The following is a 20565-nucleotide window of genomic DNA, read 5'->3' on the forward strand; positions in this document are numbered from 1 at the left end:
AATAAAGCATTACAATAATCTAACCTTGAGGTCATAAATGCATGGATTAACATTTCTGCATTTGACATTGAGAGCATAGGCCGTAATTTAGATATATTTTTGAGATGGAAAAATGCAGTTTTACAAATGCTAGAAACGTGGCTTTCTAAGGAAAGATTGCGATCAAATAGCACACCTAGGTTCCTAACTGATGACGAAGAATTGACAGAGCAACCATCAAGTCTTAGACAGTGTTCTAGGTTATTACAAGCAGAGTTTTTAGGTCCTATAATTAACACCTTTGTTTTTTCAGAATTTAGCAGTAAGAAATTACTCGTCATCCAGTTTTTTATATCGACTATGCAATCCATTAGTTTTTCAAATTGGTGTGTTTCACCGGGCTGCGAAGAAATATAGAGCTGAGTATCATCAGCATAACAGTGAAAGCGAACACCATGTTTCCTGATGATATCTCCCAAGGGTAACATATAAAGCGTGAAGAGTAGCGGCCCTAGTACTGAGCCTTGAGGTACTCCATACTGCTCTTGTGATCGATAGGATACATCTTCATTCACTGCTACGAACTGATGGCGGTCATATAAGTACGATTTAAACCATGCTAATGCACTTCCACTGATGCCAACAAAGTGTTCAAGTCTATGCAAAAGAATGTTGTGGTCAATTTTGTCAAACGCAGCACTAAGATCCAATAAAACTAATAGAGAGATACACCCACGATCAGATGATAAGAGCAGATCATTTGTAACTCTAAGGAGAGCAGTCTCAGTACTATGATACGGTCTAAATCCTGACTGGAAATCCTCACATATACCATTTTTCTCTAAGAAGGAATATAATTGTGTGGATACCACCTTTTCTAGTATCTTGGACAGAAAAGGGAGATTCGAGATTGGTCTATAATTAACTAGTTCTTTGGGGTCAAGTTGTGGTTTTTTTGATGAGAGGCTTAATAACAGCCAGTTTGAAGGTTTTGGGGACATATCCTAATGACAATGAGGAATTAATAATAGTCAGAAGAGGATCTATGACTTCTGGAAGCACCTCTTTTAGGAGCTTAGATGGTATAGGGTCTAACATACATGTTGTTGGTTTAGATGATTTAACAAGTTTATACAATTCTTCCTCTCCTATGGTAGAGAATGAGTGGAACTGTTCCTCAGGGGGTCTATAGTGCACTGTCTGATGTGATACTGTAGCTGACGGCTGAATGGTTGCAATTTTATCTCTATTAGTATCGATTTTAGAAGTAAAGTAGTTCATAAAGTCATTACTGCTGTGGTGTTGGGAAATGTCAACACTTGTTGAGGCTTTATTTTTCGTTAATTTAGCCACTGTATTGAATAAATACCTGGGGTTATGTTTGTTTTCTTCTAAAAGAGAAGAAAAGTAATCGGATCTAGCAGTTTTTAATGCTTTTCTGTAGGATATGTTACTTTCCCGCCAAGCAATATGAAATACCTCTAGTTTTGTTTTCCTCCAGCTGCGCTCCATTTTTCGGGCTGCTCTCTTTAGGGTGCGAGTATGCTCATTATACCATGGTGTCAAACTGTTTTCCTTAACCTTCCTTAAGCGTAAAGGAGCAACTTTATTTAAAGTGCTAGAAAAGAGAGAGTCCATAGTTTCTGTTACATCATCAAGTTGTTCTGAGGTTTTGGATATGCTAAGGAATTTGGATACATCAGGAAGATAACTTAAGCAGTCTTTTGTGTTAGAAGTGATGGTTCTTCCATACTTGTAACAAGAAGTAGAATTTACAATTTTGGCTATATGAAGTTTGCACAGAACTAAATAATGATCTGATTTATTTGTATAGCGCTTTTTACAATACAAATCGTTACAAAGCAACTTTACAGAAAATTATGTTTCTACAATATTTAGTAGTAGCTAGTAGTTTGTGCACGTTTGACAGGATTTTATAAAAATAAAAATAATAATAATAATACAAGACGTAGTCAGCTAGATGATGAACTATCAATATTATTAATTAATAGTAATTATAGGATGCAGTCACACATGTAGCAATAATTGTTAGTTCTGTTTGTTGATTCAAGGTTAGCATCATCTGGGGTCCTCTGAGGGTCAGCATCATCTCTTCTCAGGTGTTCTGGATCCAGACTGGAGCTTGTGTAAATCCTAGTTACCACGGGATGTAAATCCCGTGGCAAAACATAGAAACAAAATAGAGACATCATTAGCATAGCTGCTGATCCAACAAAGTAAAATTAGTTTAACCCAAGCTAAAGAATAAAAATGCAGATGCAACTACACTCACAATTTAAGAGATACATTATTCGAATGCTTGGCGAAAGAGATGCGTTTTTAATCTAGATTTAAACAGAGAGAGTGTGTCTGAACCCCGAACATTATCAGGAAGGCTATTCCAGAGTTTGGGAGCCAAATGTGAAAAAGCTCTACCTCCTTTAGTGGACTTTGCTATCCTAGGAACTACCAAAAGTCCAGCGTTTTGTGACCTTAGGGTGCGTGATGGGTTATAGCGTGGTAGAAGGCTAGTTAGGTACGCAGGAGCTAAACCATTTAGGGCCTTATAGGTAAGTAATGATAATTTTTAACTGATACGGAACTTAATAGGTAGCCAGTGCAGAGACTGTAAAATTGGGGTAATATGATCATATTTTCTTGACCTGGTAAGGACTCTAGCTGCTACATTTTGGACTACCTGTAGCTTGTTTATTGACGAAGCAGGACAACCACCTAGAAGTGCATTACAATAGTCCAGTCTAGAGGTCATGAAAGCATGAACTAGCTTTTCTGCATCAGAAACAGATAACATGTTTCGTAGCTTGGCAATGTTTCTAAGATGGAAGAATGCGGTTTTTGTAACATTGGAAATATGATTTTCAAAAGACAAATTGCTGTCCAATATAACACCCAGATTTCTGACTGTAGAGGAAGTAACAGTACATCCGTCTAGTTGCAGATTGTAATCTACAAGATTCTGTGTGGTGTTTTTTGGTCCAATAATTAATATCTCTGTCTTATCCGAATTTAATTGGAGAAAATTATTTGTCATCCAATCTTTTACATTTTTAACACACTCTGTTAGCTTAGATAATTGGGAAGTTTCATCTGGTCTTGTTGAGATATATAGCTGAGTATCATCAGCATAACAGTGGAAGCTAATTCCGTATTTTCTAATAATATTACCAAGGGGCAACATGTATATTGAAAATAGAAGGGGACCTAGGACGGATCCTTGTGGCACTCCATATTTTACTGATGATAAATGAGATGACACCCCATTTAAGTAAACAAAATGGTAGCGATCGGACAGGTAGGATCTAAACCATCTTAGAGCCTGCCCTTGAATACCTGTATAGTTTTGTAATCGATCTATGAGTATGTCATGATCTATGGTGTTGAACGCAGCACTAAGATCAAGTAAGACTAGAAATGAGATGCAGCCTTGATCTGACGCAAGAAGCAGGTCATTTGTAATTTTAACAAGTGCAGTTTCTGTGCTATGGTGGGGCCTAAAACCTGACTGAAATTCTTCATACAGATCATTTTTATGCAGGAAGGTGCTCAATTGAGCAGACACAACTTTTTCTAAAATTTTAGACATAAATGGAAGATTTGAAATAGGCCTATAATTTGCCAGTACACTAGGATCTAGTTTTGGTTTCTTAATAAGAGGCTTGATAACCGCCAGCTTGAATGGTTTTGGGACGTGACCTAAAGATAACGATGAGTTAATGATATTGAGAAGCGGTTCTTCGGCTACAGGTAACAGCTCTTTTAGTAATTTAGTGGGTACAGGATCTAATAAACATGTTGTTGGTTTAGATACAGTGATTACAGAAGTTTATTTAGCTCTTCCTGTCCTATATTTGTAAAGCACTGCAGTTTATCTTTGGGTGCGATGGATGAAACTGAAGTGTTAGACGCTGTAGAATCTACATTCGCTATTGTATTTCTAATGTTATCTATTTTATCAGTGAAGAAATTCATAAAGTCATTACTATTTAACGTTGGTGGAATATTTGAATCAGGTGGCGTCTGGTAATTTGTTAATTTAGCCACTGCGCTAAATAAAAACCTTGGATTGTTTTGGTTATTTTCAATGAGTTTGTGGATATGCTCTGCCCTAGCAGTTTTTAGAGCCTGTCTATACCTGGACATACTGTTTTTCCATGCAATTTTAAAAACTTCCAAGTTAGTTTTTCTCCATTTGCGTTCAAGACTACGAGTTACTTTCTTGAGAGAGTGAGTATTACTGTTATACCATGGCACAGTACGTTTTTCTCTAACCTTTTTCAATTTGATGGGGGCAACAGCTTCTAATGTATTAGAGAAAATAGTGCCCATGTTGTCAGTAATTTCGTCTAATTCATGTGTATTTTTGGGTACAAATAGCAGTTGAGATAGATATCATCACTTGGCTGAATAATTTCAACACCATCAACATCAATTCCATGTGACAGTATTAAATCTAGAGTATGATTTCGACAATGAGTAGGTCCTGAAACGTGTTGTCTAACACCAATAGAGTTCAGAATGTCTATAAATGCTGATCCCAATGCATCGTTTTCATTATCAACATGGATATTAAAATCACCAACTATTAAAACTGTATCTGCAGCCAGAACTAACTCGGATGTAAAATCACCAAACTCTTTAATAAAGTCTGTATGGTGCCCTGGTGGCCTGTATACAGTAGCCAGTACAAACATAACAGGGGATTTATCATTAACATTTGTTTCTCTGGATAATGTTATATGAAGCACCATTACTTCAAACGAGTTATAATTGTAGCCTGCCCTCTGAGAAATCCTGAAAACGTTGTTATAAATTGAAGCAACACCTCCACCTTTGCCTTTTAGACACGGCTCATGTTTATAACAGTAATCTTGGGGGGTGGACTCATTTAAAATAATGTAATCATCAGGTTTTAGCCAGGTTTCTGTCAAACAGAGTACATCTATATTATGATCAGTGAACATATTATTTACAAAAAGTGTTTTCGTAGAAAGGGATCTGATATTCAATAAGCCAAGCTTTATCATTTGTTTATCCATATTGCTTCTGTTTTTTATTTGTTGAACCTCAATTAAATTGTTAATCTTAACTTGGTTTGGACGTTTTTTGTATTTTCTAGTTCGGGGAACAGACACAGTCTCTATAGTGTGATATCTAGGTGAAAAAGTCTCTATGTGCTGAGAATTAACTGACCTCTGTGACGGGAGGCAGCTAGCAGACGGTCGGTTTAGCCAGTCTGTCTGCTTCCTGACCTGGGCCCCAGTTAGTCAAGTATAAACACTAAGACTATTTGCCATATTTCTAGAGAGAAGAGTGGCGCCACCCCAGGAGGGATGAAGACCATCTCTTTTAAACAGGTCAGGTCTGCCCCAAAAGCTCGTCCAATTGTCTATGAAACCTATGTTATTTTGTGGGCACCACTTAGACATCCAGCCATTGAGTGATGACAATCTGCTATGCATCTCGTCACCATGGTAAGCAAGGAGGGGACCAGAGCATATTACAGTGTCTGACATCATGCTTGCAAGTTCACACACCTCTTTAATGTTATTTTTAGTGATCTCCGACTGGCGAAGTCGAACATCATTAGCGCCGGCATGAATAACAATCTTACTGTATTTACGTTTAGCATTAGCCAGCACTTTTAAATTTGCCAAGATGTCAGGCGCTCTGGCTCCCGGTAAACATTTGACTATGGTGGCTGGTGTCTCTATATTCACGTTCCGTACAATAGAATCACCAATAACTAGAGCACTTTCATCAGGTTTCTCAGTGGGTGCATCACTGAGTGGGGAGAACCTGTTTAATGTTTTGATCGGAACAGAAGAGCGGTGTTTTGACCCACGACTACGCTGCCTCACCGTCACCCAGTTGCGTGTCTCTAATTCTGAAATCTTCTCTGTCAGCCTAACTATTTCCCTGCATTTATCACATGTGAATCCCTCATCAGCGACAGAGATAGATAAACTGTACATGTGGCAAGAGGTGCAAGTAACAATGATAGGAGAAGCCATTACTCACCGTGCTTGATGAAATATTCTTACTGCGGTTGTTTGATGAACTTGTGAAAAACTGGAGCGAGGGAGAGGAGAAAAGAAAAGAGTGATAGGTTCGAATGAAAACGCTAATGACAAGCTAACGAGTGCTAACGCTTTGCAGGTGTACTGCACTCACGGATATAAAATAAAAGTGAACGATCAAAGTTAGTCTGATAAGATTGATCGATAATACCAGAAATATGGTGTGAATTAAGTTATATTTTACCACTTTAAAAAACAGAGAGTGATAGTAAGATGTGTGTGTGTATAAGTATATGTATGCTATATATATATATATATATATATATATATATATATATATATAGCATACATGACATGTAGTACAAAAATTACTATAGTGATATATATATATACTAAAATAATATCCGAATCTTTTACTGCAATAAAACGACGAGAAAGGGGCTTAAACAGGCTTAATTTTCTTAAAAATATTTTGGTCTAATTTATCTGATTCTCTTCTTGAGCGCTGAAATAAAGTTTTAGCTGTCACGTAACAGCATGAATAATGCACCCCATGTTGAGCCCGAACGTCACTGAGAACAAAGACTCGAGATGTACAAGCTGGTAAACATGCGGCGGATGGATCCGTGTGGCGAGGTGGCTTTGTTCTGCTGCTACATCAAAGCCATGCGTCACCTGTGCGATATCTGCTTAATGCACCACACACACATACACACAGTGCCACCGCTGCTTTACAACACAACCATCTGCAATAATGAACCTGAGGAGTCGGTCAGAACATCAGGTGGAGCTTAATAAATGTTTACCTGGATCTAGAGCTGCAATTATGATTTATCAGCTCATGCACTGCAGAAATAATACTCGAAATATCCTCAGTGCTGTTGTAAGAGAACGCATCTGGAGTGTGTTTTGTCTTATCGCACTGGCATATTTTTGTTTGAAGTATAAACCATATGGGAGGTGACTTTGGTCAGATTTTTTAAAAATATGTTAGAATTTTCTTATGCATTACAATAATAATAATTTAAAAAGTTTTTTTTTTCTTAATGAGAAACATGCTATATTTTCTTTTTGAATGTAGATTTTTATGTAGATTTTTTTTGTACAGTATAATAGTTATTATAGTGGGTGTATATATATACACCAAATATTTATTTTATATTATAATATGTACAATGTATTTATTATAATTATAATATTATAATTTATGATAGTTATAATATAATAATTTAATGTAAATAATTTGCATTTAAAAAAAAAAAAATATATATATATATATATATATATATATATATATATATATATAATAAACCAGCATCTTATTGCATTGGCAAATATTTGTAAATAAATTTAAGAACATTTAGATTTTTTTCTGGAAAATTAGACAAAACAATATTATTTTTACTGCGTTTTACATGCACTCTCTTATAATTAATTCTGATTGGTCAATCTCAACACCTTTGGTCAAATATTGGTGTGTAATGATGCTGAAATGTAAAATCGATTGTTGTCTTTGGTAACCGATTAGTAGTTCTAGTTTCATGTGTTTAGTTTTTTACTCTTTCACTCTCATATATTGATTTCCACTGTAGTGGTGCATGAGTTTTTGCATCTGTTTTTTCATGGCAGACCTGTGTTCAAATCCACTCTGAATGTGTGATATAGAGAAGAGATGTGTACAATATGAATTCTGTCACCAGGATCTGTCACTTCAATGGGCCAGACTGAAGATGTCTGAACTTAAACTCACTTTGAGATCTGTGTAAGTGAATGTAGTTTGGACAATCAGACCAGACTCGTCCTCATTGCTCTACAGTTTACGCTCAGTCTTTTATTGTTTCGGTTTTGTTTCTGGGCTAGTGCTGTGGATACAGAATCATCTAGAAGCATTAGTGTTCAGTTACTGATGCCAGAGATGGAAACGCACGTTAATATGCCAATACATCCACAACATGCAACAACAAATATATCTGCTGCAAATATAACATGCATGAAATAGCATACATGCATCCTCGTAGAAGATCTATACAGGTGGAGCTGGGGAAGGTGGAGGGTTTCTGAAGCTAGCTGCACTGCTACAGCAAGCTCTAGTCATGAATGTTGAGCAGCGAGCTCATTGGCTACCAATACAGGAGAGAACCAATCAGCTGCGCCATGTGATGATGATGTCATTAGCAGACCTATCGGACTGCTCCATCTAGAGTTTCATGCCAGAACTCTGTATGAGTTTCTCTCCTATTTCCTGTCTTGTTATTTGTTCCAGTCACATTTCTCTTTTTTTTCTGTGTCTTTGTTGAGTAAACCACAGACATTTGGCCCTAGCTGAAGAGGCTGGTGGGTAATGTGCGTATGAGGCTTTTGTGCTGTAGTCATCAGAACGGCTTCCCGAGGCTTTTTCGTGCCTGTAATACAGCAGCCATAATTACACTTCAGCAGCTCACAACAACGCTGGCATTTCCTTCCCTCTGTAGTCTAGTGCGTCTCTCCATGGAAAACCCAAGCTATCGTCCCTCAGGAATTCAGCTCGGGTGGATTTTTGGTTCCCTTTTTTTCCATAACCGCGTCTGAGAGCTTCTCCACTGAAGCAGAGCGCCAATTACAGCCACTGGAGGAGACGGACGACAGCTAAAGGCCACTATTAGTGCAAAAAAATAGTCTTTGTCATTTTTTCCCCCAGAATATATATCTAAACATCCTTAAAAACCAGATCAGTTTACAGGAGAAGAAATATTGCTTGAGATATTAACATGTTTTGAATTAAGTTTGTTTTTGGCAAATTGTTTTTATTCTAGTTTGAAGCATAACCACACTGAGAGGTTTATGCTTGAATATCTGCATAATTATTATGAAAACATGAGGAAAAAATGTTTTTTAATAGTTTTTGATCATGTGAAATTATATAATCTTTGTTACTATATATAAACATTTTTCTATATATAGTGTGTGTAAAATATTTTTATATATATATATATATATATATATATATATATATATAACTGTTGTTTTTGTTAGTAGTGGTAGTAGTATTATATATTTTCCTAAGACGTTATGCATTTTTCTTCTTCAGTAAATTGATATTGTTTTTAAGGATGGTAAATACACTGTACTGTGAAAAAAATTATATTTGTATTATATATAATAATATATAAGTAATTTACATATACATATATATCCCACTGTAATCCTTTTATCCACATTTTTATTATTATTAATAATTTTTTTCTGTATGTGTGTGTTTGTGTGTGTGTGTGTGTGTGTGTGTGTCTGTAGTCATTTTTTCAAGAAAGATAAATACACAAACACTATTTAAATTTTTTTAAATAATGATTGGGTAGTTGACATTAATTAAATGCTATAGTCTATAATATTTCTGAAAACAGCACTTTGCTCATGCTTTTATAATTATTATGCACATTTTGCATATACAGTTAGTACAGTATGTTAATAATAAATAACTTCCATAAATGACATTGTAATGACAGTTGACAGTAAAACACTCCTGAAGATGCAGCTGAATGATCATACTGAGGTTCGTCTGAGAGTCACAGCAGACGCTTCATGCTGTTTGCTAAATCGCAGAAATCGAAGCTGACAGTCTGCCTGACTCCAGCCTTTTTGCAGCCTTGTTAAAAGAGCTCCGGTGAAAGCATCTGACGGATGGACGTGTGAGGGAAGGTGGAAGAGAAATGCACCGGATGTATCTCGGCTAGAAGGGGATGATGGGAAAGGTGTGATGTTTTAAAGCTCAAACTTCAAGCAGACCTTCTACGACAGGTTCATGTGGAGTCCATAATAGTGCTTCATAGCTGCACAACATAAGTATTCTTAATGTCAATGACTGAAACTAAACTAAAATCAAGGCTTTGAAAGTCTCACTGTCATGCGTGTGTTTTTTTTATTATTCTATTATTATGTAATGCCTGATATTAACTATAATAATTAGAAAAAATAATAACAGTACTAATCTGTCAGGTCATAGAAATGTTTATTTTATATGTAATGTTTCTTCTGTTGTTGAAATAACTCAAGCCGAAGTCTTCGTCCTGGACAGACAATCTGAATTGCTTTTAATTGAACTCTTGATAAAGTCAGAGAGCAATCGTTGTTTTTGATTACTAAAGTCAGCACTCCATAAACAACTCTGTTTGATGTGTTTTTCATTTTCTTTCATCCACTTCATTAACATGTGGACGTTTCACAAAGCTGCTTCTGTCTTTGTATTCGTTGCAGCAAACGATGTCCCAGAGTCATTTATTCAGCTGCATCAGTCATTCCTCGTGGAAGCTGATCATTTAGGGCTTTTTCCTCCACACCTGTTTGTTTTCTGGAGGAGAAGCCTTCAATCTGATGTTATTCGACAATAAATGGCCTTTAAAAAGTCATTTGTAGTTGAGCTATGCATAAGCATCCTGTAATTAAGTTGAAAATGTCTCTACTGCTGTACACGATTTGAGGAGATGCTGATGATGAGAGGTCAAAGGTCATGTGCATACAGATGACCTGAGAGCTGCCCGTCCTCCTGAGCATGTTTCCTCAGATGAAAATTAAATATTAACTCCAGGCTGGAGTTTCTTTGCCCATGTCTGTTTTTCTTTTGCAGTTGGATGTCTTCACTGCAGAAAATTGTGGGCTTTTTTGTGTTCAGACTGAAAGTGAAATGTTTGCGCTGTCTGCTGCCATCCTGGATCAATACTGCAAATTTCCCATGACAATCAGGGTTCTTCTGTCAGTAGTTTGCCCAGAATGCAATTTCTGTCATTATTTATTTTTATTTTTTTTAGTTCACATGACTCTGTTTTTTACTACCAAAATGCACCATTAATGCACCACAATTGTAGTCGATATAATGTATGCTTTATATTGCAAGTCTTCAAAGCTCATATGTAAGTTTGTTTGAGGAACACATTGAAATTTTAGCCATAAAAATAATTATTTACTTTGGATTACAAGTTAAATTCCAACTTAAAATGTTGTAAATTAACTTTTGAAATACAGGTTTGTTCTCTTTTTAAAAAAGACACTTGACAGATTACTTTTCAAAATAAAAAAAGGTAAGATAACGTTTAAAAAAAGTTACAGAGGTTTAAGTTTCTAGTCACGAAACGTTCACAAAAATACTATTTTCAAATGTCATATGTCAGTAGTTTAAAAATAAATATTTAACCTTTTTTTAGCTTATTGCATAAGTCATATGCATTACTTTTATGATGCTTTATAATCATTTTGGAGCCTTAAAGAAATCAGCTCAATTCAACTTTATTTTAAAACATCTTCATGGATGAAAAAATGCATGCATGCATCTGGAACCACATGAGGGCGAGTAAATAATGACAGGAGTTTTATTTTTGGAGGCAGTGTTAGTGTGTCATACTCTGGCAGGTGAAGCCTCAGAGATGGGATTCTGATGGAGTCGGTGTCTCCAGCTATGGGTCATTAGTGATCTCTCTGACACGAGTGCAGGGGGCCAATCAGGTTGCTCTTCTCCTGTCCTTCTCATCTCAGCCCTCATTTCGCGCTGCACAAATGCATTAAGCATGGGATGTGCTGCCCTCATTATAGCAGAGAGGCCATCATATCTCTCTAAAACCCAGTGCTTCTGAAGAGGCTGAAGCTTGACCTTCTGCTGGTGATTTCACCCAACCCCAACCCTATGTATCCCTGCCTCTGTTGAATTATTATATATTACTATATATAAAAACATCCCGCGAACCCGCTCCGATGTCCTGATCTGAATCAAATGATTTGCGGTACATGCTTTGAAGTTCCTATGGAGTCAAAATAATGCCGCATTTATATGCAAAAAAATTACATGAGTTTAGTTTTTGCAAACTAAAATTAAAGTATTGAGGAAAATAAATGTGCTTTTTGCAATCAAAAAATAAACTACTGCAAAACATAAATGAAACAGCGCGAAAGCAATGATTTTGCAATACATATTTTCCATGGTCATATCTATTAATTTATTTGCGACGCTGCTTTTATTTTACGTGTCAGTCTAGTTTGAGCTTGCGACGCCTTTTTCCCTTTGCGCTTCATTTTTCTGCGCATCTCGCTTTGTGGCACTGTTTTGACATGGGGTGGAGCCTAGAGACGGGGGCGTGTACAACATGCCTCCCTGGAAATGACATCATCGGCCAGAGACTCAGCTCACTGATCCAGGTCCTGTCATGATGAGCAGAGGCTTTCGAGTGGATCGTTTCCTTTTATTCACTAGCATTAAAACATGCATGTTTTTGTTTTACTTTATTAACAAATGTATATGTGTATTAGCAGTGTTTCCTCAAGTTAAAGAAGTTGTTACCATGAACATCTGCTGTTTCTCTCAATGTGCACACTTTTATAGCATTAAAATGTGTATTGTTTCATTTGATTAACTGCATGTGTATTAACAGTGTCTGTGTGCTTGTGCAGGGCGCCAACTTTGCCAATTTTGAAGTCCCGATCTGAATCAAATGATTTTGAAGTCCCGATCTGAATCAAATGATTCGCGATACGCGCTTTGAAGTACTGATCTGAATCAAATGATTTTGAAGTCCCGATCTGAATTAAATGATTTGCGATACGCGCTTTGAAGTCCCGATCTGAATCAAATGATTCACGATACTCGCTTTGAAGTCCCGATCTGAATCAAATGATTCGCGATACGCGCTTTGAAGTCCCGATCTGAATCAAATGATTTTGAAGTCCCGATCTGAATCAAATGATTTTGAAGTCCCGATCTGAATCAAATGATTCGCGATACGCGCTTTGAAGTCCCGATCTGAATCAAATAATTTGCGATACGCGCTTTGAAGTCCCGATCTGAATCAAATGATTCGCGATACGCGCTTTGAAGTCCCGATCTGAATCAAATGATTTTGAAGTCCCGATCTGAATCAAATGATTCGCGATACGCGCTTTGAAGTCCCGATCTGAATCAAATGATTTTGAAGTCCCGATCTGAATCAAATGATTTTAAAGTCCCGATCTGAATCAAATGATTTAGAAGTCCCGATCTGAATCAAATGATTCGCGATACGCGATTTGAAGTCCCGATCTGAATCAAATGATTTGCGATACGCGTTTTGAAGTCCCGATCTGAATCAAATGATTTTTAAGTCCCGATCTGAATCAAATGATTTTGTAGTCCCGATCTGAATCAAATGATTTTGAAGTCCTGATCTGAATCAAATGATTCGCGATACACGCTTTGAAGTCCTGATCTGAATCAAATGATTTTGAAGTCCCGATCTGAATCAAATGATTTTGTAGTCCCGATCTGAATCAAATGATTTTGAAGTCCTGATCTGAATCAAATGATTCGCGATACGCGCTTTGAAGTCCCGATCTAAATCAAATGATTTTGTAGTCCCGATCTGAATCAAATGATTTTGAAGTCCTGATCTGAATCAAATGATTCGCGATACACGCTTTGAAGTCCTGATCTGAATCAAATGATTCGCGATACTCGCTTTGAAGTCCCGATCTGAATCAAATGATTTTGAAGTCCCGATCTGAATCAAATGATTCGCGATACGCACTTTGAAGTCCCGATCTGAATCAAATGATTCGCGATACGCGCTTTGAAGTCCCGATCTGAATCAAATGATTTACGATACGCGATTTGAAGTCCCGATCTGAATCAAAAGATTTTGAAGTCCCGATCTGAATCAAATTATTTTGAAGTCCCGATCTGAATCAAATGATTCGCGATACGCGCTTTGAAGTCCCGATCTGAATCAAATGATTCGCGATACTCGTCTTGAAGTCCCTATCTGAATCAAATGATTTTGAAGTCCCGATCTGAATCAAATGATTTTGTAGTCCCGATCTGAATCAAATGATTTTGAAGTCCTGATCTGAATCAAATGATTCGCGATACGCGCTTTGAAGTCCCGATCTAAATCAAATGATTTTGTAGTCCCGATCTGAATCAAATGATTTTAAAGTCCTGATCTGAATCAAATCGCGATACACGCTTTGAAGTCCTGATCTGAATCAAATGATTCGCGATACTCGCTTTGAAGTCCCGATCTGAATCAAATGATTTTGAAGTCCCGATCTGAATCAAATGATTTGCGATACGCGCTTTGAAGTCCCGATCTGAATCAAATGATTCGCAATACACGCTTTGAAGTCCCGATCTGAATCAAATGATTTACGATACGCGATTTGAAGTCCCGATCTGAATCAAATGATTTTGAAGTCCCGATCTGAATCAAATGATTTTGTAGTCCCGATCTGAATCAAATTATTTTGAAGTCCCGATCTGAATCAAATGATTCGCGATACGCGCTTTGAAGTCCCGATCTGAATCAAATGATTCGCGATACTCGTCTTGAAGTCCCTATCTGAATCAAATGATTTTGAAGTCCCGATCTGAATCAAATGATTTTGTAGTCCCGATCTGAATCAAATGATTTTGAAGTCCTGATCTGAATCAAATGATTCGCGATACGCGCTTTGAAGTCCCGATCTAAATCAAATGATTTTGTAGTCCCGATCTGAATCAAATGATTTTGAAGTCCTGATCTGAATCAAATGATTCGCGATACACGCTTTGAAGTCCTGATCTGAATCAAATGATTCGCGATACTTGCTTTGAAGTCCCGATCTGAATCAAATGATTTTGAAGTCCCGATCTGAATCAAATGATTCGCGATACGCTCTTTGAAGTCCCGATCTGAATCAAATGATTCGCGATACGCGCTTTGAAGTCCCGATCTGAATCAAATGATTTACGATACGCGATTTGAAGTCCCGATCTGAATCAAAAGATTTTGAAGTCCCGATCTGAATCAAATTATTTTGAAGTCCCGATCTGAATCAAATGATTCGCGATACGCACTTTGAAGTCCCGATCTGAATCAAATGATTCGCGATACTCGTCTTGAAGTCCCTATCTGAATCAAATGATTCGCGATACGCGCTTTGAAGTCCCGATCTGAATCAAATGATTTTGAAGTCCCGATCTGAATAAAATGATTTTGAAGTCCCGATCTGAATCAAATGATTTAGAAGTCCGGATCTGAATCAAATGATTCGCAATACTCGCTTTGAAGTCCCTATCTGAATCAAATGATTCGCGATATGCGCTTTGAAGTCCCGATCTGAATCAAATGATTTTGAAGTCCCGATCTGAATCAAATTATTTTGAAGTCCCGATCTGAATCAAATGATTCGCGATACGCGCTTTGAAGTCCCGATCTGAATCAAATGATTCGCGATACGCACTTTGAAGTCCCGATCTGAATCAAATGATTCGCGATACGCGCTTTGAAGTCCCGATCTGAATCAAATGATTCATGATACGCGCTTTGAAGTCCCGATCTGAATCAAATGATTTTGAAGTCCCGATCTGAATCAAATGATTCGCAATACGCGCTTTGAAGTCCCGATCTGAATCAAATGATTTTGAAGTCCCGATCTGAATCAAATGATTCGCAATACACGCTTTGAAGTCCCGATCTGAATCAAATGATTTTGAAGTCCCGATCTGAATCAAATGATTTTGAAGTCCCGATCTGAATCAAATGATTTGCGATACGCGCTTTGAAGTCCCGATCTGAATCAAATGATTCGCGATACTCGCTTTGAAGTCCCGATCTGAATCAAATGATTTGCGATACTCGCTTTGAAGTCCCGATCTGAATCAAATGATTAGCGATACGCGCTTTGAAGTCCCGATCTGAATCAAATGATTCGCGATACGCGCTTTGAAGTCCCGATCTGAATCAAATGATTTTGAAGTCCCGATCTGAATCAAATGTTTTTGAAGTCCCGATCTGAATCAAATGATTCGCGATACGCGCTTTGAAGTGCCGATCTGAATCAAATGATTTTGAAGTCCCGATCTGAATCAAATGATTTTGAAGTCCCGATCTGAATCAAATGATTTAGAAGTCCCGATCTGAATCAAATGATTCGCGATACGCGGCTGAAGTCCCGATCTGAATCAAATGATTCGCGATACACGCTTTGAAGGAATCAAATGATTCGCGATACACGCTTTGAAGTTCGTATTGAATCAAATGATTTGTGATACTTGATTCGAGCGCATTGAAACGATCGATCATTGGAGTGCTTCGAAATAGTGAATCATTTTGCGACAATGGTTTAACTAATTCAGAGTTTCAAAAAGCTCCAATGTGTTCTTTGCTCACTTTCTCTCTATAGCTAATTAATTCGTTGTTTGAATAACCATTGAAATTAAATCTTTACAATTAATAGGCTTAATGTACAATGCTTTTCTTAAACTGTGATCACGTTAAATACAGTTTCTGTCATATTAAAAACATTTCATAAAAAGTTTTCAAAAGCAATCCACCTCCCCATCCCCCCACCCCACAGTTTTTTTCTTCACAAATTGCACCATGTATACACAGACACACACACATATATATGTGTTGACCTCATGTTGTTAAGGTGTTATCGTTGTTGCCTGGGCGTTCCTGTTCCGTTGCTAAGGTTTTCTAAGGGGTTGCTATGTGCTTTTACTGTATCAAGTGAGAAGAGTCTTGTGGTATTCAAGTCTGTTGCCTTCTTAAGTAGAAGTCTATGAGATTTTTTACAACCGTTTTGTTGCCCACCAGGTGAAAATCATAAGTCTGATATGGGACGAGTTACACTCTAAAGTTTAATACTTTTATTTAGAGGTTTGTTAAAATCCCTCAACCTAAATCATAGCAATAATAGTGATGCTTGCCATAGCAAGCAGCACTAAAAAGAGCTTGGAGGGATATATCTCTGTCATCAACCATATTTCCAGCCATCTTTATGTGTTATTGCCATCATAAGTGTTAAAACATGTCTTGAGATCTCAGTGTTCTGTACTCGGTTTCATTCTGCTGCACTATGTTGAGTTTCATTCACTTTTGAAGATGACCTTGCCACAGAAGATGCTGGTGCTTAATGGATGTTAAACTGGTTTGTCTTTGGGTTCAAGAAGTTTTGAAAGTCCATTTTGGGTTTATTTGAGAAGTATTGCAGTTGGACATGAAATATAAATAAGCTCTAGTGCAAGTATTTTTTGCACTTCAGACAGCCGAAATAATTTTCTTCCTTATTTAATGATTATTGTTGGTTTGTAATTGTTAAATACATGTATACATAGTTTTTTATGCAACTCTAATATGCAACATGTTGAAGACGTACAACAACAATGTATTTAAAATGTTTATCATTGCATATTTGTTTTGCATACTTTTCTTGCACTACAAGTTTGTGGATAGTAAGAATTTTTGTTTCATTTTTGAACAGTCTTGTATGCTCAGCAAAGCTGCACTTATTTGATAAAAAATACAGTAAAAACAGTAAAATTGTGAAATATTATTACAATTTAAAACAGCTATTCTCTATTCGAATATATAGTAAAATGTAATTTATTTCTGTGATCAAAGCTGATTATTCAGCATCACTACTCCAGCCTTCAATAGAAGGAGTCTTTACTGCCACTTTTGATTAATTTAATGCATCCTTGATGAATAAAAGTAGTGATTTCTTTTCTTTTTAAAAGCATCAGTAAAAAAATGTTATCAGTCGATGCACTGAACCAATGTACTGTACCTGTGTGCAAGAAACCTGACTAACATTATAAATGGATTGCATTGGAGGAAAACACTGCAAATGTGCAGAATATGAGCCCTTTAAATGCATGAGCATTGAGAAAGCATGTGCATGTCTGATTGTGAAGAAGCACTTTAGAGATGTGTATGCTACCCTGCAGGTTTAGTTTGCATTGTTCTCCTCTGTTTTGTCTTTCAGATATTTAAGCAGAAAGTGGTTGAACTTGGCGAGAAGTTGTTACCCGCCTTCAACACGCCCACCGGTATTCCCAGAGGAGTCATTAACCTGGGCAGGTGAGCATCTGACGCAGCTCCCAGCATCCATTCACAAAGCCATATGTCTCAAATATCTTTCTCACTCTCTGAGAGAAAGAGATGTTTTCTGGCACTCCTGCCGCCCACCTGGCTTCCATTAGCCCACCGGCTCGCTTTGACAGCTGCAGGCAAATTTAATTAACTGACTCTCACGCTAATTCCAGTTAGATGAGTAACAGGAGCCAGTCCTACAGATGGGCTGGGAGAAAGAGGGCTCCGGTGTGATGCTCAGGTTAGTCAAGATGACACAGAACGTACACACGTCACTGAGAACGTGCTCTTATTATGACATTTACACTACCGGTCAGTGTACAAGTCTCTTCTGCTCACCAAGGCTGCATTGATTCGATCAAAAAATTGTAAAATATTATTACAATTTAAAATAATGTTTTCTATGTGAATATATAGTAAACTGTAATTTATTCCTGTGATGCTCCGCTGTATTTTCAGCATTCTTCAGTGTCTCCAGTCTTCAGTGTCACATGATCTTCAGAAATCATTCTTATAGGCTGATTTGCTGCTCAAGAAACATTTCTGATTATTATCAGTGTTGAAAACAGTCGTGCTGCTTCATATTTACGTGGAAAAGACCTTTTTAAAGAAATCAGTGCTTTTCTTTTATTCAGCAAGAATGCATTAAATTAATCCAAAGTAACAGTAAAGACATTTATATATTGTTACAAAGGAGTTCTATTGATCAAAGAATCTTGAAAAATAAAATGCATCATGATTTCCACAAAAATATTGTGCAGCACGACTGTTTTCAACATTGATAATAATCAGAAATGTTTCTTGAGCAGCGTATTAGACTGATTTCTGAAGACTGGAGTAATGATGCTGAAAATACAGCTGTGCATCACAGAAATAAATTATATTTTAATGTATATTAACATAGAAAACTGTTATTTAAAAATGCAACAATACTTCACAATATTACTATTTTTAAGGTATTTTTTATCAAATAAATGCAGCCTTAGTGAACAAAAGAGACTTAAAAAACGTAAGAAGAAATATTTTATATTTTTAGAGATTACATGCATATTTTATATAAAATGCAAACAAAAGTAAATGTGCAAAAACCGTCTTTAAAAAAGACTTTAAAATCAAGCATTTACATTTTGGGATATTTTTTAACATAAGCATCTTCTCAGTTTCTGTTCTTTAATACCAGCAAAGAATGATTAAATGGGCTTAAAGTCATTTCTTCCACCAGTGAACTCTTTCTGCCTTTTGTTTAACAAACAGTGAGCTGTTTTGTGCTGGTTTCGCTTCATCTTTCCGATGAAAGTTTTCCCACTTTTCTCTTCCTCCCGAGACATCGGTGCTATTGATCGCTCCTTCAGAAGGCAAGCGGTGCGTGGCTCGCTCTCACAATAAGAAGCAGACACAAATAATCTTGTGAATTAGTTCCAGTTTCACCGAACGAATCCCACCGGGAGGAGCGAAGCCCCGAATCTGGAGCGGTTTATTTCAGAGTTCATTCAGCATCTCCATCTCTCTCTTTCTCTCTCTTTCCATCTTTCTCTCTTCAGTTGATTTTTTTTCATTCAGCACGGGTGAGACCTGCAGCATAAACAAGAGCAGAAGCGTCTCCGTTTTAAACAACAGATGAAATTTTAATGATATTTAATGAAAACAAAGGATAAAGTGCTTTGGAAATACTTTTCAAACTGCTCTTAAAATATTTGCATAGTTGCATACAGATAAAAACTGTTATTTTAAACTGATATTTTGTCTTATTTTGATTAAAAATAACTAAAAAGATCAATTTGCACGCGAAGCAAACATTTTATACTTATCTTATAATTTCATGCATGCCAAGAAATACACTACAATAATATATTTTTAATAAGTATTTTTGATTTGTTTTCCAGTAAAAATATCTTTAAATCCTCAAAAGATCAATTTGCACAAGAAGCAAAACTTTGTTGCATAAACCTCAGTATATTTTGTATTTTTATATCCGAATTATTGTAGTTAACTAAACATTTCTCATTTTATTTTAACTTAATGTACTAAAATAACTAAAACTTAAACTGGAATAAAAAAAAACTGTATAGTCATAGAAATAGTTTTTATTACCTATCTCTCTCTCTCTCTCTCTCTCTCTCTCTCTATATATATATATATATATATATATATATATATATATAATGTATATATATAATGTATATATGCATAACTATTAAACTGTTAAAATGATAAAAATGCACAATGCAATTACTAAAATTTTTAAATAAAAACTAATTAAAATACTAATAAAAACTATAATAGTACCTCATACAGACAAATACACTACAAAAATATTTAATCAGTATTTGTGTCTTGTTTCACAGTACAAATAAATAAATAAAAATCCAGAAGAGGAAAGGAAAATAAACGTATCCAATTAAATGGAAAATAAAATAATCCATTCCAAAGATATTTTCCATGAACAAATCCTAAAATCTTGTGCGGTTTGGCTCTTTGTCTTTTCTGAAGGATATTAAAAATGACTTAAGAAAAAAATCTATGCATTTTCACCAATGCATATTTAACACCTTAAATTGCATGCATGTTAGTTTTTTGTTGTGTGCATGATGTTCATTGTGTCCTGTGTGGCTGGTTTGCAGGTTAAATCTGTGTAACCTTTAACGTAGAAAACTGCTTTAGGTTTTTTGTGCAAACCATGATCCTAGGTGCAAAGAATA

The 20565-nt window shown here is 36.3% G+C and overlaps 1 protein-coding gene across 2 annotated transcripts in view; it reads left to right on the forward strand.

The window, feature by feature from the left end:
• LOC132103446 (mannosyl-oligosaccharide 1,2-alpha-mannosidase IA) overlaps nucleotides 1-20565 on the forward strand; it is a 187603-nt gene that overhangs the window by 149401 nt on the left and 17637 nt on the right. The window contains exon 6 of one of the 2 annotated variants that reach the window (XM_059508559.1): nucleotides 17760-17853. In XM_059508559.1, the coding sequence (XP_059364542.1) occupies nucleotides 17760-17853 (94 nt within the window). Of the gene's footprint in view, nucleotides 1-17759; nucleotides 17855-20565 lie in introns of both variants that reach the window. The other variant, XM_059508560.1, reaches the window with a different exon arrangement.

The sequence above is a fragment of the Carassius carassius genome, chromosome 24 (assembly GCF_963082965.1).
Source record: "Carassius carassius chromosome 24, fCarCar2.1, whole genome shotgun sequence".
Lineage (NCBI taxonomy): Eukaryota > Metazoa > Chordata > Actinopteri > Cypriniformes > Cyprinidae > Carassius > Carassius carassius.